The sequence below is a fragment of the Leopardus geoffroyi genome, chromosome E2, assembly GCF_018350155.1.
Source record: "Leopardus geoffroyi isolate Oge1 chromosome E2, O.geoffroyi_Oge1_pat1.0, whole genome shotgun sequence".
NCBI classification, from domain to species: Eukaryota; Metazoa; Chordata; class Mammalia; order Carnivora; family Felidae; genus Leopardus; species Leopardus geoffroyi.
In genome coordinates this window covers 48255132-48275806 of record NC_059335.1, presented here as the reverse complement: position 1 = coordinate 48275806, position 20675 = coordinate 48255132, and the positions used below count along the sequence as shown (strand labels likewise).

The 20675-nt window shown below is 38.4% G+C and overlaps 1 protein-coding gene across 16 annotated transcripts in view; it reads right to left on the bottom strand.

Annotated features, from left to right (window-relative positions):
* HYDIN (HYDIN axonemal central pair apparatus protein) overlaps window positions 1–20675 on the bottom strand; it is a 430150-nt gene that overhangs the window by 221010 nt on the left and 188465 nt on the right. For all 16 annotated transcript variants that reach the window (XR_006702763.1, XR_006702764.1, XR_006702765.1 and 13 more), the window contains 2 exons: window positions 11135–11253; window positions 6305–6528 (listed from right to left, as the gene is read on the bottom strand). Coding sequence is in view for 13 of the 16 variants with exons in the window: in XM_045443449.1 (XP_045299405.1) it covers window positions 6305–6528; window positions 11135–11253 (343 nt within the window). In the remaining 3 variants the exon portion in view is untranslated. The remainder of the gene's footprint in view (window positions 1–6304; window positions 6529–11134; window positions 11254–20675) is intronic.

Below are 20675 nucleotides of genomic sequence, written 5' to 3'. Positions count from 1 at the left end.
CTAATTAACAGATCTTAAAATAGGGAGACTTTCCTAGATTATCCTGGTGGGCCCCATGTAATCAAAGTGTCTTTAAAAATACAAAAGGATGCAAAGAGGAGGCTGGAGTAATGCAAAGTGAGAAGGACTTAACCAGCTATTGCTGGCTATGAAGAAAGAGGAAGGGGACCCTGAGCAGAACACTGTGGGCAGCTTCAAGAAGCTGGAAACGGCTAGGAAATGGATTCTCTCCTGGAGCCTCCAGGAAGCAACACAGTCCAGTCAAGACCTTGATTTTAGCCCAATAAGACCTATGTTGGACTTCAAAAGAATAGAGCTATAAAATAATAAATTTGTATTGTTTTAAGCTACAAAGTTTAATGTAGGAGTAACAGAAGACTAATAAATACGTATTAGCTTATTCTTGATTTTTACCATGATCCATATCCCTAGAATCTAGGTAAGAACTGAGATAATCCCCATCTATGTGCCAAGCTTTTAAAAATTATAGACCTACAGATACCAGAAAATGCGGTAATCAGGAACATCCTAATTCACCCAGCTCGATGTTTGTGAAGCGGGTGTGCCGTACTGTGCTGAATGCGTCCATGCCCTGGTGGTACTTTGGGCTGCTGTACGTCTGACCTAATGTGGGCAGGGGCTGTTGCAAGTCTGGGAGGAGCCATCCCATCAAAGACTCAATTCTAAAAGCAAATTTCAATCCTAAAAGCCTTTCTCGGGACCAGCTATTCTATTTCATGCGAATGATCCAAAGTAGTTTCAAAAGGAGTGGCTGGTACTTGGCAAAGAATTAGGATCCAGTTGAGAATGAAGTCAAACAAGCCTATAGGATAGATACTTGACTTGTAAAAGAGGTTTCGTGAGGCCAAGTAACAAAGACATCAAAGGGATGGAAATGCACAAATGCTAAAGAAAGTAAGAAAGAAGCTCACAAAATTGTACAAAGCAGTTGTTTAACAGGTGCAGATGTAGAAAGAACTGGAATTATATCACATCTGTTCATATAACTAAGGGAACTGTGGCCAAATACCATCTGGAATTGGATATGGCTGCATTCATTCTACAAGGGATTCTGAATATTCAAATAGTCTCTGCAAATTTGTACCCTCCATCAATGCAGTGGTCTGTTAAAATTATACTGTTGACCCTTGAATAATGCAGAGGTTAGGGGTGCTGACCCCCTGTGCAGTTGAAAATCCATGTATAGCTTCCGATATATCTCCCAAACTTAACTACTAATAGCCTATTCTTGACCAGAAGCCTTACTGATAACATGAAGAGACAATTAAAACATATTTTATATATGTATTATATACTGTATTCCTATAATAAAGTAAGCTACAGGAAAGAAAATGTTATTAAGAAACTCAGAAGTAAGAGGAGCACCTGGGTGGCTTAGTCGGTTAAGCGCCCGACTTTGGCTCAGGTCACGATCTCACAGTTGGTGAGTTCAAGCCCCGTGTCAGGCCCTGTGCTGACAGCTCAGAGCCTGGAGTCTGTTTCGGATTCTGTGTCTCCCTCTCTCTCTGCCCCTCCCCTACTCACGGTCTGTCTCTCTTTCAAAAATAAACATTAAAATTTTTTTTTTTAATCAGAAGGAAGAAAAAAAATACAAGTTTTACTGCACTGTATTTATCAAAAATTATTCACATGTAAAAGGACACGTATAGTTCAAGCCTGTGTTGTTCAGGATCAATTGTAATTTTAAAGACAAGAGATAGGAAGACTGAAGTATTATGATATGTTAGGTGAAACAAGTTGAATACAAAATATATCTATGTTATGGTTAACACTTTATGAAATTACATACGTAAAAATTGGAGGCAACAAAACTACTCACGGGAAATTTTTTTAAGTCACATTAACTTTACAGTGTTGTTAATCCAACCACTTAAAGTACTGTGTCATGTAGTTAGAGGAGTAAACAGAAAAAGCAAAAGTATGATAACTGTTCTGACCTTTCAAGGCAGACTAGCCAAAATTATGTGGTATTGAGGAAAGAAGAGTACCTGACAATAAAATAATAAGAAACAAAAGTCCATAATCCATCATATTAACTTTACAGAGATTTCTTAGGCCACAAGGGCTAAGAAAGTATTTCTGGAGAAGTCGTAAGTAAAGTCAATATTAATGTGTGGAGCTGGAAATATATTATAATTATACATTAGACATATATTTGGGATACCAGATATTTACCAGGTTTTCAAAAACGATTATTCATGGTTTGAAGTGCAAGAACACTTTTGGACAAATGTGATTTAGATAAGGATATTTCTCTTAGAACAAAGTGATGGCTGCCAGAGGGCGGGGGTGTTAGGGGCTGGGCAAAATGGGTGAAGAGGAATAGGAGACACATGCTTCCAGTTATAGAATGAGTAAGTCATGGGAATAAAAGGTACAGTCAATGGTATTGTGATAGTGTTGATGGTGACAGATGGTAGCTGCACTTGTGGTGAGCACAACATAATGCATAAACCTGTCGAACTATGTTGTTCACCTGAAATAATGTTAACATTGTGTATCAGTTATACCCCAAAAAACACAAATTTTAAATTAAAAAAAATATTTCTCTTAGAAATTTGTGATTCATTTTTGGATGCACGCAAACATTCTTTCCCCAATCAGATTTTCCTTCCTTTTGAAAAAAAAAAAAAAAAAAAAACAGGAATAACATCCAAAATAAGAGACTGGTATAGCAGTTTGGGTGAATGTAATGTCCAGAGGATAAAATGAGAGACTTATCCATCACAGAGCAGTTGAAGTATTAACTAGTCCAAGTTTGCTTGTGAGTAGGTTCCTGGGAGATTCCTAAATCCTATTATTCACAGTGGAAAACCCCAGTGCACCCTAACCTATTCAGGCATTGCTAGTGATGTGTACTACTAGTTGGGATCTTCAGGAGAAGAGATCAGAGATTTTAAAAATTCACCTACGTAATGAAGGAACTAACCATCATCCAATATTATAGACTCCTGAAATTAACAATCACAGCGTCTTTGAAATGTAATTCACGTGCCATATAATTCACCCACTTAAAGTGTATAAATCAATGGCTTTTGTATATTCACAGATATGTGCAACCATCACCACAGTCAATTCTAGAACATTTTCATCATTTTGAAAAGAAACACCATGGCCTTTAGCTATCATGCTCTGTCCCACACCCCCAACCCTGAGCAATCACCATATTCCTATTTCTCCCTTTGCTTCTGTCAGTCTATTCTTCACATACTTGGGGGCTCTGCTGTTAGGTGCCTATATGTTTATAATTGTTGTATTTCCTTGATGGCTTGACTCTTTCATTTTTATAAAATGTCCCTCTTTGTCTCAAATAACAATTTTTGTTTTAAAGTCTGTTTTGTTCTTTTGGTTCTTTTGGTTACTGTTTGCATAGTGTATCTTTTTCTATCCTTTTAGTTTCAACTTATTCATATTTTTGGATTTAAAATGTGTCTCTTGTAGACAGCATATAGTTGGATTGTGTTTTGTGGGTTGAAAAAAAATCCATTCTACCAATCTCTGCCTTTTAATTAAAGTGTTAAATATATTTATACTTGTTGTAATTACTGATAAAGTAGGATTCATGTCTTCCACTTTACTATTTGTTTTTTATATGTCTTTGTGCCTTTTTTATCCCTCTATTCCTCCATTATTGCCTCCCTTTATGTTAAATGGATATTTTCTTAGTGTAGCTCTTTAATTTTTAATTAATATCACTTCTTTTACTACATTTTTTAGTTAGTTTAGGGAATATTTTAGAGAATGGGCAATTACATCTTGAATTTGGAAAAATAATTCACAGAGTCACAGGTTAAGAGAGTAGGACTTAGGGGTGCCTGGGGTGGCTCAGTCAGTTAAGCGTCCAACTTCGGCTCAGGTCGTGATCTTGCGGTCCGTGAGTTTGAGCCCCGCATCAGGCTCTGTGCTGACAGCTCAGAGCCTGGAGCTTGCTTCGAGTTCTGTGTCTCCATCTCTCTCTGCCCCTCCACTGCTTGCACTCTATCTCTCTCTCTCAAAAAATTAATTAATTAAAAAAAAAAGACAGTAGGTCTTATGACACAGGAATGTCTAACAAACTCAAATTTGCCAGTCACTGTCCCTAGTATATAACCTTGCATGTGGAAGGTGCTCAATAAGTTTATTAAGTGAATATCCAAAATACACATTTATTCCTAATAGAGTAGCAGTGTGTGTGTGTGTGTGTGTGTGTGTGTGTGTGTGTGTGTGTAAATGCAGTATTATTAGGCTGTACTTAATTAGGGAGGGGCCAGATGAAATGGGGTTGGGCTTTCTTGTTCAACCTGTCTTGGCCAGTATTTTCCTTTCCCCTATATGAAGAATAAAATTATGGTCCTTTAATATCCTATACTCTTTTACCCTGAGATAGGGTGATCATTTTGATCTTAAATGTTTATAAGAGCAAAGCTTTAAGGTTTTGTCTTCCCCATTTGGGACGGAGGCCCATCAATGATGCTGGATATTGTGGAAGGTACTCATGATTCTGAGTGATGACTCTTGAAGCCATGAAGTCAGAAAACCTTATTCAAATAGAGCTGTGAAGAGCTGATCTGCTGGAATTTACTGAGGACTCTCAAGGATCAGAAAATCTCTGAAAGGGAGACGAAGGTTGCATTCGCAAGTTTGCTCTTCCTGCTTCTCCAGATCACCCCCTCCAATGCTTGTCATGAGATGTGAATTGTTATTGAAGTGGGAGATGAACTGGAGTTCATGTGATATAAAAAGGTACTCCTGTCGTCCTCATTTTCTGGTGCATCTTCTTGAAGAGTCAATGTTATTCAAATATTTGGAAAGCAACAGTGATTTTTCTTCTCTTTTGTCACAAACACAGGTGTGTTACAGAAGAAAACATAAATGACTTCTGAATGTTCTAGATACACCTTAAGACTTCAGTAAAGTTTCTGATTATGGCAGGCTGTCTCAGCCACGCCGTAGAACCCTTGAAACACATACATTCACTCTTCTTATTTGTGAGAGGTTGTATTAGTTTGCTAGGGCTGCCATAATAAAATACCACAGATGGAGTGGCTTAAACAACAGAAATTTATTTCCTCATAGCTCTATAGGCTGGAAGTCCAAGATCAACGTGTTAGCAGGGTTAGTTTCTTCTGAGGGACTCCCTTGTCAGGTTGTAGATGGCCATCTTCTACGTGTTTACATGGTCTCTTCCTCTCCATGTGCTTGTTCTTATAAAGACACCAGTCATACTGTATTAGGACCCACCCATATGACCTCATCTTACCTTAATTACTTCTTTAAAAGTCCTATCTCCAAGTGCAGTCACATTCTTAAGTACTGGGTATTAGGATATCAATATATATGAATTCGGGAGGACATAATTCACCCCATAACAGGGATGCTTAGGTGGAAGAATTGAAAGAAGTGGTAATAACTTTTAAGCTGATGTTAAGAATCTGAATTTCCAGTAGCTATCTTGAGACCAATAAATTTTCTTAGGATCCTTCAGGCCATATGTGTCTGTGTCTCTTTTCTATGTTATCCTCAGACCCCAAGGGAGATCTTAGCTGTAGAGGGAAGGAGGGCCTGCAAGCAATAACCATAATAAGAGAGACTGCCATGGTAATTAACAACCTGTTGCTGTGAAAATCCAGACGGGATCTGCAATGTGTTCTGAAGATAGGATCTTTCTAAGCACCAGGAACAAAAGTTGTGGATCTGCCCAATGGGTTGGTCAGAGAGAACTTCTTTTTAAAACCTGAGGACAAACTCTGCTATTAATGACTTGCAATGATCACAAACAGCTGGAAAAGCCATCAAAGGACTTCTAGCAGAAAAGCTGCACATTTCTAGCCGTGGCTGAATGATGCTATAAGTAGATTCTTTTACAATACCCAAAGGTATCATAGGTAAGAGCATTTAAAGAATTTCCTTAAAATAAATATGAAAGATGAAAGTTTAGAGAAACTGTGATAATAGCGAAAGCCTAGTCAAGAATATGATTTTATCCAGGTGTTTCTGTAATGATTTATTTTCCCTAAATATCCTAAAACAGAGAGCGTAACTAGGTTTAAGTGCTTATGTTATAAAGTTATAGCTTCTAGACAAACTAGATCCCCGAACAGCATCTGTATCCATATGACAATAATAAGTTACATGTGTTCAGTAGGTAAACACTCACGGAATTGTAAAACACTCCATAATTTTAATGTATTCCCATCAACAAAGACAGTTATGGACATCCAAGACACAATCTGGTTTTGAAGTTTAAGAAAGCAGTAGATAAAAGCTTCGGTTAGCTTCCACATTAGTTACAGATATATCTTACCTAATGGTCAGTTTCACAGGCTCAGGGGACCCATTGACATTGACCAGGAACTCTTCTTCAAAGTGCCCCAGAATGGAAGAACTGAAAGAGATCTGGACCGCCTGGACTCCACCTGGTTCGATGATGCCTTCCTTGGGGCTGAAAACAAAGCAGGCCCCCAAAGCCGAAGTTGGAGGGCCCACGTTGAAGAGAGCATCAATGCTGCCTTTGTTGGAGAGTACTGCCTATATCAATAAAAAGCCAAGAATGCAAAGATACAGCATGGACATCATATTTATTTTCAGAGAAGCATGTGGCTGTACTGTTTAATACCAACACATAGACAGTTACAGGAAGTAAAGCCAGAGAAAAACTCCAGGGGAGAAATGAATAGTCTTCTGCCTTGAAGGTCTGAAGGTAGGAATCCCGATCCAGAAGTCATTTTGTGCTTTTAGTATCCTCTTTAAAACAGAGTTAGTCACATGTATTATAGCCGTGTTACAAATACTGACTGTAATTATATCTACTGAAAAAGAACCTTAAAATACCTCTTTCTGATATTCTATAAGGTAACTGAGGGAAGGCAGGTATTTCTCTTCTATGCATGAGAAAGCTGAGAATGAGTGGCATACTGAAAAATAAGCAGTCAGAATAGAGGCGAAAGAGCTACCTAAGCCTACATCTATAGTGTAGCCTGGAGAATATGAACGCGACATCACTGTGGATTCCAGACGACAAGGATTCTCTTTATTGTGCTATTAGATTTCATTCTACTGGGATACCTTCATCTCAAACTCTGCTGCATCTCAAACTCTGCATGCATTCTACTGGGATACCTTCATCTCAAACTCTACCGTTTGGGGATGCTTAATGTAAGCAAGTGTTTTACTATAGACAAGTTTTATTCCTATACACTAGTGCCATTGTCCGTATTTGCTTGCACACTAGATGTGTGTGTATGAAAAGTTCATGCCTGGCATTCAGAGTCCTCCACACCTGACTCGGTCCATCGCTCCCACTCCCACCTCCCCTGGTGTCTGTGCAGTGAGCCTGTGCTGTAGTCACACAGCTCTTTATTCCTTGCCAGTGCTACACCTGAATTGGTGGACAGCACGTTCTCTCTCTATGTACTACCTTCAACCTACACTCCAAGTATTACAGAAAAAAGACCATAGGAGATCATGAAGAAATGTTCAGAAAGGCATGTGGGGAATGTCAGGAACCTAGAAGGAGGAGAATTTCCAGAAGGGGTTAACTGTGGACAGAGTTCATGGGGAATACACTCTGAGAAAATGTTACAGATTTTTTATTTTTCATTAGAAGCCAGCCCTGCCCTTGAAGAAGAAAGTAACTCCAATGGAGTGTGACGGTAGAATCCAGAGTCCAAACGTTTAGGGAGTGCATGGGTGTGGAAGAAATAGTGGTTGATAATTCGAGATTCCGATTTTGAGAGGATTAGTGGTGAGGAGGGAGAGTGGGGGAGACAAAGCTGTGGGAAGTATGGTACAGGAGACCCAGTATATTTATATTAAATGACATAATGCATACTCAGTGCTGGGCCCATATGTTTGTTGTAATAAGAGAATAGAGCTAGGTAACCAAGGGAATGGGGTCTGGGTGGGTGTGGTGTGTCCACCAGCTTAGGTTACCTCCTGAGAAGCAAAGAAGAGGGAATCAAGAGTATATACAGAATAGAGTCAGGGGCCTTTGCAAAGGAAAATCACCACTTCTTCCAAGAGAAGATGGATGATGGACCAAAAGAGATATATAACTAATTGTTGCTTGATATTTTATTCATCTTTTTACATTCATTTCCCATTCTCCCTCACTCTGTTTTAAGTTCCCTGGTCATAGAATTCATGCTTCACCCTTCATTCTTTCTAAAGAGACCTTGTAGAAAGTGATTATGGCCAGGGACTCAGAAGCCAAATAGCCTGGGCTCAAATCCCAGCTTTACCAATGACTTCCTAGCTGTGTGACCTTAGAAAACGTGCTTTGCCTCTCTGTCCCCCAGTGTCTCCATCTGTAAAGGGCAAGAACTACTAACTTCTCAGAGTGCTTTGAAGATGAAATTAATTTTTGTAACTCTTAGAATAGTGCTTATAAATGACAGTGATTGCTACCTGTATTCCCAGTGCTATGCAGAATGGGTTTAAAATTTACCTTGCTTAAGAAGCAACGGACACACGTTAGTGATAACTTAAAGGCAACTCAAAGGTGTTTGAGGTAATTCAAAGGGAATTCAAAGGGAATTCAATTCAAAGGCAATTGTTTTCCTCTCCGAGGAAATGCACAGATTGCCTTTTTATTTTTCGGGTAACAGCAATACTTTACTCAGATTTTGTAGAAGGCACAAGCTCCTCCATTTTCAAGAACATACATGTCATTCTTCTCCCCCTGACAAAAGAGCACCTTCATGTGTCTGCAGAATCCAGCAAGTCATTTGGGACAAAACCCTGAGACTTTTTGATTACCTTACCCTTGCAGTCCAATTCCTTGGCGAGGAGAAAATTTATAATAGAGCTTCACCTAGTTTTCCTTCTAATTACACTGGGGAATAGTGAACACTCTTGGGGCCATGGTTTACTTTTTATGTATTTGCTAAGCTCAGCAATGACTAAGGGCAATAGCTAGTTATTCAAATTTGTCTCAAGTAGGTAACGTAATAAATTGAAAGAGAGATGCAATGAGGCATCAGCACTAAATACGCAGAGAGTGCAAAATATTCCCATAAGAAGCAACTCACCATGTCCTTCTCTGCCATTGCACAGCCCTCAAAATTGTCCACTCTGATGCAGCACCTCATATAACACTTACTTAGCTGGCTGCGATGTACTTTACTATTTCAAATCTGGGATGGTGGGAAGGTGGTGGCCTCAAATACACTTCGGTTAAATTTGTTAGAAATTATTATTACACTCAGGGAAACCTTATCCATTTTGTATCAGAACTAAAGGTCTTTTTCTATTGTGGCATCCATAAGACACAATACTTAGGATGTAAGGGAAATTCACACTGGATAAATTATGGACACAATATCAATTTAATAAGTATCGCACATTTTTTCCCCCCGAAGTGACCCTTTTTTCAAAATGCAAAAGACAATGCAACATAGTAGCTGTGCCATTTTTCATTTCATGGCAGTCATGTGACTGGTTTTTTCATTTAATTTTGTTCTTATGTATATTCCCATCTCAGATGACACTAATGTCTCTATTTACCTTGTGCATCACCCCCATTTAGGCCACGGTTACTCTAATGAATGTGGGGATGAACAATACAGTAGGAAGCTCTCAGTAGCAACCGGGCATTTGCCTCCCATGCCAAGGCTGGGCTGGGCTGAGATCTGAGTTGGCTGTAGGTTGGATTTGCTCCGTGGTGAAGGGCAGCACAAAACCTTCCCTTTCCAGGCTACAGAGCCCTAGTAACCCAGTGCTCACTAACATTTACCAGCTGTATGACCTTGCCAAGTTACTTAACAGATGTGGCAGGGTCAGGTTTGCTATTCACTGACCCCACTCCCTCTTCCTCCTGTGCTTACAACTAGACTGCATTTCCCAGCCAATCTTGCAGCTGTGGGATGTGAATGAGCGTGATGCGTGCCACCTATAGGACCAACTCCTATAAAAGATCTTTCATGCACGTCTCTCCATGCTCTTTCCCCTTCTGCCCGCATAACAAATGTGGGGTTGCGGCCTTGCGGGCTACACGTTAGGGGTGGCAGAGCTATGAGACGGAAGGAGCCGGGGTCCCGATGCTCTGCTGACAGAGAGCCATCTGCTGATACGTAACTCTGAGACTTTACGTAAGCAACAAAATAGACTTCTATCATGTCTGAGATAGTACAGATCTTCATATTTGTTTGTTACAGTATCTACCATTATCTTAACTAGTAAAACTGTTCCAGGCTCCAGGTTCCTCGGCTGTAAAATGGGACGGGTCACTGCAATGCTACATAGGGTTTAGGGAGGACCAAACGAACTAATGAATATAAAAGCACTGGTACTGTGCTCAACACATTTGAAAGATGATGTTTTGATGGTATTAACCACTCTCTGCCTCTTATTTTTCCTTTATAAAATAGTTTCTAAGGATTAGAAACTAAATACATACAGATAGACAAGCATACACAATAGAGCATGGAACCTGACACCTATTTGTCACTCATTAAATAACTGCTTGTATTACTTTTATAGAAATACAAACATTTAAAGTTTAGGAATCATTGTAAAATAAAGTTTCAGTGGTCACAATTTGATATAGTGCAAAAAAATACCCTAGATACAAAGTTAGTGGTGAGGAGACACTGAAGTGACTTTGATCCTGAAGAACCCATGAGTATATCTTGTAAAAGGATCATTTTCTATTTAATTGGAAAGACAAAGCACAGAATTTCAAACAGAAAGTTCCAGAAAGCACAATGACTGGTTTTTAATCATGTATTAAAGACCAGTGCATTCAGAGAAAACTCTGAAGTGTGAAAATGCCTATCCTCATTAGGACATTCTGGAAAATTTGAGAGTTTTTCTGTCCTCTGGTCTATAGCATTTATGTTGTCGGAGAACAAGCATTAATCAGATGGGGATAAGATTGCAATCCACAAGATGAGGAGGATAAATAAAACCAATTAAATTATGGCTTTGTTGCCTTCAGGAAAGCTAGAGGGGAAATCCTCAAGGAGGCTTGCTAGGAAAGGAAGGAAGAGCCAGATCATTCTGGAGTCTGAGCATGAGTAACGGCAAATGGATGTGATTGTACACGTTTTGTATCGATAAACACACACACACAAAATAAAATAAACCAAAAAAGCCAAGTACTATCTGAGTCTCAATGAACAATTCTAGTGCTTACCTCATAACAATGTACAGATCCAACGAAAACTTTTCCAATGTCCAGCAGTTCAAGATTGAAGTGAATCTTTGGCCCCATTCCTTCACCTTTGATTCGGAGGGGCAGACGGATCTCTCGGCCTATAAAAACAAGTCAGACTTTATTACTCTGAAGGATGCTTCATTACCCCCAAACTACACATGACGTGGTGCCAATGTAAGCAATCAACAGTTCTGAATCAAATCCCTGTGCTGGACCCAGGGAAATGCAATTTAACCAATGCTGAAGATTTTGCTTATCTTTAGGAAACACGAATACTGGTAGTTTCTTATCTTTAGAGAGCAACTTACATTGTAATTTAGGCGGATATTTTCGCAGAAAAATTTTTTTAAATTTTAACCCAGTCTTAATGGTATTCTTGTTCCTTATTTTTAAAACAATGTAATTTTTCTAAATCAGAGAAGAGTGACCACTGATAGATGCTTCTTATAAAACAAGAGTCACCATGGGCCTCCACAGGACATCGTTCTCAATGATTTTCCCTACAGTTAGGAAGGTAATGGTATTAAAGGATCTGTGTCTAGGAGTCTTACCATAGAGTTTCTTTCAGTAGGGGTAATGGGATCCACTCACAATATCCATGACTGCACACCCACAGTGGACCCAGGGCGGGTGAACAGAGAACACAACCTTTAGAGTACTGACTGGCTTTGTTTCCTTTTTTAAAATGGATATACCGGGGCACCGGGGTGGCTCAGTTGGTTGGGCGGCCAACTTTGGCTCAAGTCACGATCTCATGGTCCGTGAGTTCGAGCCCCGCATCCGGCTCTGAGCCTGGAGCCTTCTTCCGATTCTGTGTCTCCCTCTTTCTCTGCCCCTCCCCCATTCATGCTCTGTCTCTCTCTGTCTCAAAAATAAATAAACGTTAAAAAAAATTTTTAAAAAATGGATATACCTTTATCTGATAATATATGATCATTATAAAAATATTATAAAGAAAGTAGAAATTCTCACATAATTCTACTACCCAAAGATAACTACTATTAGCATTTTGGTGCCTACCCTTCCATACTCAATCATGTTTAAATACTAAAGTGCTACATGGTCATATTTAAATAGTAAATACTATATTAAGTTTAATGGAAATGAAAGCATATGCTGTTATTACTTTGTAACTGCTTTTCACTTAACAATACATCTACAACATTTTTTAATAACTTTTTTAAATGTTTATTTATTTTTGAGAGAGAGACAGACAGAGTGTGAGAGGAGCTGGGGCAGAGAGAGAGGGAGACACCGAATCCAAAGCAGGCTCCAGACTCCGAGCTTGTCAGCACAGAGCCTGATGCGGGGCTTGAACTCACATACCACAAGACCATGACCTGAGCTGACGTTGGAAGCTTAACCGAATGAGCCACTCAGGTGCCCCAATATCTGCAACATCTTTACATACCATCACTTGAAGATGAGTTGAATATTTTTAACCAGTCCCTCTTGTTGGATATTTAAATGGTTTCCAGGTTTTCATTCAACAAATTACAATGTAATTAATATCCTTGAACACATTATGAATAATTTCTTTAGGCACTTCAAAGATTTTCTATTGTTTCTTGTCTCCTACAGCTCCTGTTGAAAAGTCAGCTTACTGTCTTACTGCTCATTTGAGGTAAATGTCTTTTCCTCTGACTGCATTAAGATTTTCTTTTTGGGGATACCTGAGTGGCTTATTTGGTTAAGCATCTGACTTCAGCCCAGGTAATGATCTCACGGTTCATGGGTTCGAGCCCTGCGTCGGGCTCTGTGCTGACAGCTCAGAGCCTGGAGCCTGCTCAGATTCTGTGTCTCCCTCTCTCTCTACCCCTCTCCTGCTGGAGCTCTGTCTCTGTCTTAAAAATAAATAAAAAACATTTTTAAGGGGTGCCTGGGTGGCTCAGTCGGTTGGGCGTCCGACTTCAGCTCAGGTCACGATCTCGCGGTCCGTGCGTTTGAGCCCCGCGTCGGGCTCTGGGCTGATGGCTCAGAGCCTGGAACCTGCTTCCGATTCTGTGTCTCCCTCTCTCTCTGCTCCTCCCCCGTTCATGCTCTGTCTCTCTCTGTCTCAAAAGTAAATAAACGTTAAAAAAATTAAAAAAAACATTTTTAAAAATTTTTAAAAAGATTCTCTTTTTGTTTTTGGTTTCTACCAGTTATACCATGATGTTCCCAGGTGACATTTTCATGTATTATTCCTAAGGTTTATAGCAATTTGTGAATCTCTGGATGAGTACCATGCATCAGTTTTTAAATTTTCAGTCATTATGTCTTCAAATATTGCCTATGCTCCATTTTCTCATTTCTTTCCATCCACATAGATAAATTTTTACCACATTCTATTTGACTCTGATGCTCTTTTCTATATTTATCTCTGTATGCCTCAGTATGGGTATTTTCTTTAGATTTATTTTTCAGGTTATAAAATCTATCTCTGGCTGCATGTAACAGGCTATTCAATTCCACTGAGTTCTTAATTTGTTAATGTAACTTTTCAGTTCCAGACTTCCCATTAGATTTTTTATAGTTTCCAGGCCTCTGCTCAATCTTTTGAGAATATTAAAAAAAGTTTAACATTAAAAAAATCTATCAAATAATTATGTTTTCTGGCTCTCTATGAAGTTTATATTGTTTATCTTGGTGTTCTATCAGACTGTGTTGTCTCCTTATATGTTTGATTATTTTTGACTGAGTGCTGGTCAGTGTACATAAAACCTGAAGTGGTCATCTGAAGCCCGAGAAGATAGTAACTTCCTCTTGCTTCTGGCTGGTGACTAAGGAGTATTAGCATTACCCAATCTTACCACTCTCCACTAAGATTCTGTGAGAGAATTAGGCTCTGTACCAAGTCATATGAGTGACTATCTTCTCAATTCTCCCAAGAAGGGCATATAGCTAGTACTATGCTAATTATAAAAGAGAAGTTAATTCCTCATATTTAATTGATGCCTTAGAACATTAGAGATTACTTCCTAGAACCTCAGTGAAGAACTGTTGTAATCAAATTGATAATTGAAAAAGCAGTCAAAGCTGAGCTTCAACCTTTGGGAGGGCTGATCCATTTCCAGTCCCCACTTCACTGGGTCCCATTATAAAGTCTGGGGAGTTATGAGGGCCCTTTCTCCTTGGGCATCCCATGAACTCCCATGTTTCTTCCCTAACTGTACTTAACTTTTCAGCTTGTCTGTAGTATCTACCAAAAAGGTGGTGTCTCTAAGGATAAAGTGGTGTCCAAAGTCTGACTGTCTTGGCTTTCCTCTTCTCTTGGATCTTGGCCCTGTAATTCTCTACTGTCTTGGTAGCTCTCTTTTGACTATAAAAAGTCCTTGAAAATATTTTGCCTTGCTTTTCTAGTTGTGTTTTAGAGAGAGACAGAGAGACAGAGACAGAGAATCCAAATTGCCTAGCCCACCGTTATTGGAAATAGAATTGCCAGAACGAAGGGATGCACATTTGACATTTTGATAGCTATGGGCATGTTGCCCTCCAGAATGGTTGTAGGAATTTGCACACAAACAACAGTATTTAAAGATCTGTCTCTCCATACCCTCCCTGATAGTGGGGATATCACACTTTTGAAAATCTTTGATAATTTGATAGGTTTTCCTTAAAGGTATACCATTTACATTTCAAACTCTTTAAGCAAAAATAAAAGATTTGCTCTGTAACATTCTGAACATTGAAAAATACTTTTGATGCTCTGTTAGATATAATCTTTAGTATTATAGTGACTGTGCTTTGAACAATCAAGCCATATTTATAATTTATTATTATTATCATTATAATGCCTTATGGAAATTTATGTTCCAGCCTTTTGTTGCTATTTAGCTTCTGTACCTTTAAGGCTTTCCATGACTGTCCCTTTAAAGACAGGGGTATTTGTCTCTATGTCCCCTCTAGTGCTTGGCAACACAGTGGTCATTAGGCATGTATTACTTTGATCATAAGAAACAAGAACAATCAGCAATATTTGGGACAAATGATCCATTCAAAGGGTTCCCCCAATCCATCTGATCCCTGGAAAAGAGATCACTCTGAAGATCAGGTGCTTGTGTTAACAATACTGTAGAATATAAGTAAAACTTTCAGAGAACCTCATCAACTCACTCCATTATTTTAGAGTTCTAATCTACTGGCAATGATTTTTACTGCTTGGTCAAGAGAAAAGTATTTTGACAGAGATCCAACTTTCAGAACGGCAAAGAAGGAGAATTGCAAATATATTGTGGAATAAACAGCAAGACTATTTATAACTGTCAGGCTTAAAGCTTTCCCCATCTGTTACCTTGACTGCCTTCCTTAATAATAATTTTTTTTTTAAAAAAGGAGATGTGTTGTAATAAAGCAGTGAGCTAATGTTTCTTTGGGAATTATTAATTACTTCAACGGAGATTGTTTTATGTGTAGCTAGCCATTTCCTTCACCTAGGATAGGAGTACAAGTGATAACCACCAGTACTTTTGCCAGAGTTAGTCTACATTTTAAGGTCACATTACAAATGCTACTTTTCTGCAAGATTTATGAAGCAGGGATTTTTCTTGTCTTGGCAAAAGACAGCAAGAGGGACAAATGTGAAGGAACTAGTAAGCTCTAGGACAGATTCCTTACTAGAAGATTGAAGTATTAAAATGTTTATTTTATTTTATTTTTAAATTTTTGTTAATGTTTTATTTATTTTTGAGGCAGAGAGAGACAGAGTATGAGCAGGGGAGGGACAGAAAGAGAGGAAGACACAGAATCCGAAGCAGACTCCAGGCTCCGAGCTGTCAGCACAGAGCCTGATGCGGGGCTCGAACTCATGAACCACGAGATCATGACCTGAGCCAAAGTCGGATGCTTAACCGACTGAGCCACCCAGGCACCCCTAAAATGGTTTTTTTAATGTTCATTTACTTTTGAGAGAGAGAGAGTGCAAGCAGGGGAGGTGCAGTGAGAGAAGGGGAGACAGACTCCAAAGCAGACTCTGAGCTGTCAGCACAGAGCCTGATTCAGGGCTCAAACCCATGAACTGCGAGATCATGACCTGAGCCAAAATCAGACGCTTAACCAACTGAGCAACTCAGTTGCCCCCCAATTTTTTTTTAAACAGGGCAATTTCCAGATGACACAATACTCTATATGGAAAACCCAAAAGATTCCACCAAAAAACTGCTAGAGCTGATTCATGAATTCAGGAAAGTCACAGGATATAAAATCAATGCACAGAAATCAGTTGCATTCCTATACACTAACAATGAAGCAACAGAAAGAGAAATCAAGGAATTGATCCCATTTACAATTGCACCAAACACCATAAAATACCTAGGAATAAATCTAACCAAAGAGGTGAAAAATCTATATGCTGAAAACTATAGAAAGCTTATGAAAGAAATTGAAGAAGACACAAAAAAGTGGAAAAATATTCCATGCACCAGATATGAAAATGAATATTGTTAAAACGTCAATACTACCCAAAGCAATCTACATATTCAATACAATCCCATCCAAATAACACCAGCATTCTTCACAGAGCTAGAACAAATAATCCTAAAATTTGTATGGAACCAGAAGAGACCCCGAATAGCCAAAGTGATCTTGAAACAGAAAACCAAAGCGGGAGGCATCACAATCCCAGACTTCAAGCTATACTACAAAGCTGTAATTATCAAGACAGTGTGGTACTGGCACAAGAACACTCAGATCAATGGAACAGAATAGAGAACCCAGAAATGGACCCACAAATGTATGGCCAACTAATCTTTGACAAAGCGGGAAAGAATATCCAATGGAATAAAAATAGTCTCTTCAGCAAGTGGTGCTGGGAAAACTGGACAGCGACAGGCAGAAGAATGAACCTGGACCACTTTCTTACACCAGACACAAAAATAAACTCAAAATGGATGAAAGACCTCAATGTAAGACAGGAAGCCATCAAAATCCTCGAGGAGAAAGCAGGCAAAAACCTCTCTGATGTTGGCTGCAGCAACTTCTTACTCAACACGTCTCCAGAGGCAAGGGAAACAAAAGCAAAAATGAACTATTGGGACCTCATCAAAATAAAAAGCTTCTGCACAGCGAAGGAAACAATCAGCAAAACTAAAAGGCAACTGACAGAATGGGAGAAGATATTTGCAAATGACATATCAGATAAAGGGTTAGTATCCAACATCTCTAAAGAACTTATCAAACTCAACATCCAAAAAACCAAATAATCCAGTGAAGAAATGGGCAAAAGACATGAATAGACACTTCTGGAAAGAAGACATCCAGATGGCCAACCGACACATGAAAAAATGCTCAACATCACTCATCATCAGAGAAATACAAATCAAAACCACAATGAGATACCACCTCACCCCTGTCAGAATGGCTAACATCAACAACTCAGGCAACAACAGATGTTGGCAAGGATGCGGAGAAAGAGGATCTCTCTTGCACTACTGGTGGGAGTGCAAACTGCTGCAGCCACTCTGGAAAACAGTATGAAGGTTCCTCAAAAAACTAAAAATAGAACTACCCTGTGACCCAGCAATTGCACTACTAGGTATTTATCCAAGGGATACAGGTGTGCTGTTTCAAAGGGACACATGCACCCCAATGTTTATAGCAGGACTATCAACAATAGCCAAAGTATGGAAAGAGCCCAAATGTCCATCAATGGATGGATGGATAAAGAAGATGTGGTATATATACACAATAGAGTATTATCTGGCAATCAAAAAGAATGAAATCTTGCCATTTGCAACTACATGGATGGAACTAGAGGGTACTATGCTAGGCAAAATTAGAGAAAGACAAATATCATATGAGGACTTTAAGACACAGAACAGATGAACATAAGGGAAGGGAAGCAAAAATAAAATAACGGGGGGGGGGACAAAACATAAGAGACTCTTAAACATGGAGAACAAACAGAGGGTTACTGGAGGGGATGTGGGAGGGGGAATGGGCTAAATGGGTAAGAGGCATTAAGAAATCTATTCCTGAAATCACTGTTGCACTATATGCTAACTAATTTGGATGTAAGTTAAAAAATAAAATTAAAAATAATATTAAATACATACATACATACATACATACATACATACATACATAAAACAGGGGAGTTTCCTATCTCTGATTACAGCGTCCTGATTTCACACAAGAAGCAGGGAAATGCACTACAGAACCCACTCTAACAGCCTTGAAGGCCTGAATGCAACAGGATCATATTGCATTTAGATGTGATCCAGAAAATATAACCAGGGGCTTGGAAAAACTTGCCATCTATCTTAGACATCCAATATTATACTTGAACTCCATTCCTGTGCAGTAAGACAAGAAAAAAGAGGAGGAAAAGTATAAATAGAACAAACTGTCATTATTCACGTATTTTAGGACTATCCACCTGGAAAATCCTAAAGACTCTGTGAATAATTTTTTAATTAGTAAGATACAGTAATATTGATGGTTACCAAATCAATATTCAAAAGTAAAGTGCATTTCTCCATATAGCAACAACCAGAAAAATTAATTTCCAAGACACTATTTACAATAGCAACAAAAATATAAAGTACCTAGAAATAAATGTAACAATATATATTTAAGATCTTCAAGGGGCAAATCATAAAAGTTTATTGAAAGATATTAACAAAGATCTAATTAAATGGAGAAGTAGGCTATGTCCTTGAGAAGGAAGACTCAATATCATAAAATTGTCAATTTTCTTCCAACTGATCTTTAATTTCAACACTCTGCTAAGCAAAATGCCATCGGGTAGAATTTACAGATTGATTATACAATTTAAACGTAAAATCAAGGGGCCAATAGCAACCAAGACATTCTTTAAAAGAATAAATTGGACTAATTTGCTCTTTGATATATTAAGGTCTATTATAAAGCTATTGTAATTAAGTTAATGTGGTATTGGGGCAGAAGGTACAAAATGATTAAGGAAACAACAAAAAACTCAGAATAAATGTACACATATATGTGAATTTATGACAGAGCAAAAGCTGAATATCAGTAAGGGAAGATGGACTGGAATGCACAGAGCCAAAACAGCTGGACATCCACATGGCATCTGTGGTAGATTGAACAATGGCCCTCAAAGGTGGTCCCATGTCCTAATTCCTGTAAATATCACCTTATATAGTAAAAGAGTGAATATTACCTTATATGGCAAAGTAAGTGAGTGATTAAGTTAAGAATTCTGAGATGGGGAGATGATCCTAGATGATCTTTATTATTGTAGCTTAAAAACTGTCGAAATAAGGTAGTGGTAGCCTTCCAATTTTGTTCTTTTCCAGAGTTATTTTGGCTATTCTAGGTTCTTTGCATTTCCATGTGAATTTTAGAATCAGCCCATCAATTTCTATACACCCACATGCACGGCGCGCACACACACACACACACGCACACACACACACACACAAGCAACTAGAATTTCTATTTGGATTGCATTGAGTCTATCAACAAACTTGAGGAAGAAATGACATCTTACTAATATTAATTATCCACTTGTTAACAAGGTATAGGTTTCCCTTTATTTGGGTCTTTAATTTCTCCCAGCAATGTTTTATAGTTTTCAATGTACAGGTCTTACACATCTCTTGTCAAATTTATCTCTAAGTATTTAGGATTTCTTAATGCTATTTTAAGTGACAGTGTTTTTTTAAATTTCAATTTCCCATTGTTCACTGTATAGAAATACAACTGATTCTCTCTATATAGATCTTGTATCCTGCAACCCTACTACACACTTACTTTTCAGCCTTCATTTAAAACAGATATTCTCTAACACAATCTCCACAGATTTTGATTCAATAAAACATAGATGAAACCCAAGAATCTACATTTTTAATGATCAGCCAGGGTAATTCTATGCAGATTCTCTAGGGATGTTACCCGAAGAAACATGAACCTTGTTTCAACAAGGTTGAATATTAAGTATGCTAATAGGTTTCAACATATGAATTTTGGGAGAACACAAATATTCAGTCCACAGCACGTGCTAAAGATGGGCTCACAATGCAAACATTTCAAACCATCTCAAGAAACAATCCAGTAGGAGGAAAGTCAGTGTTTACCACAAACATGCAAATTAGTACCCCAAGAGTTTGAGATAATAGAAAACTCTTAAAGGAACTCTAACCTCTCATCTTAAAATCTCTCAAGAAGTAAACACAGAAATAGAAACCAAGTTTATGAAATTAAAAACTGAGTAGATGAATACCAAAGAGTAGAAATAGCTAAACAACTGATCAACTGAGAGAAAGATCTTAGAAAAATACCCAGAATATGTCAAAGAGAAACAAAGAAATAAAAAATGTAAAGAAGTCAGAAGGTATGGTGAGTCCATGGGAAAGACATATATCTAAAAAAAATTCCAGAAGGAGAAAACTGAGATAATGAGACGAAAACAACACTGAAGAGATAAGTGCTAAGGAATTCCAGAACTCATCAGAGATTCTTAGACTGAAGATGCAGGTTTAGTACCCAAGTAGGCTAAACAAAGGCAAATTCACCACAGTGAAGCTGTAGAAAACCAAAGGATGGAGTAATTCTTCTGTCA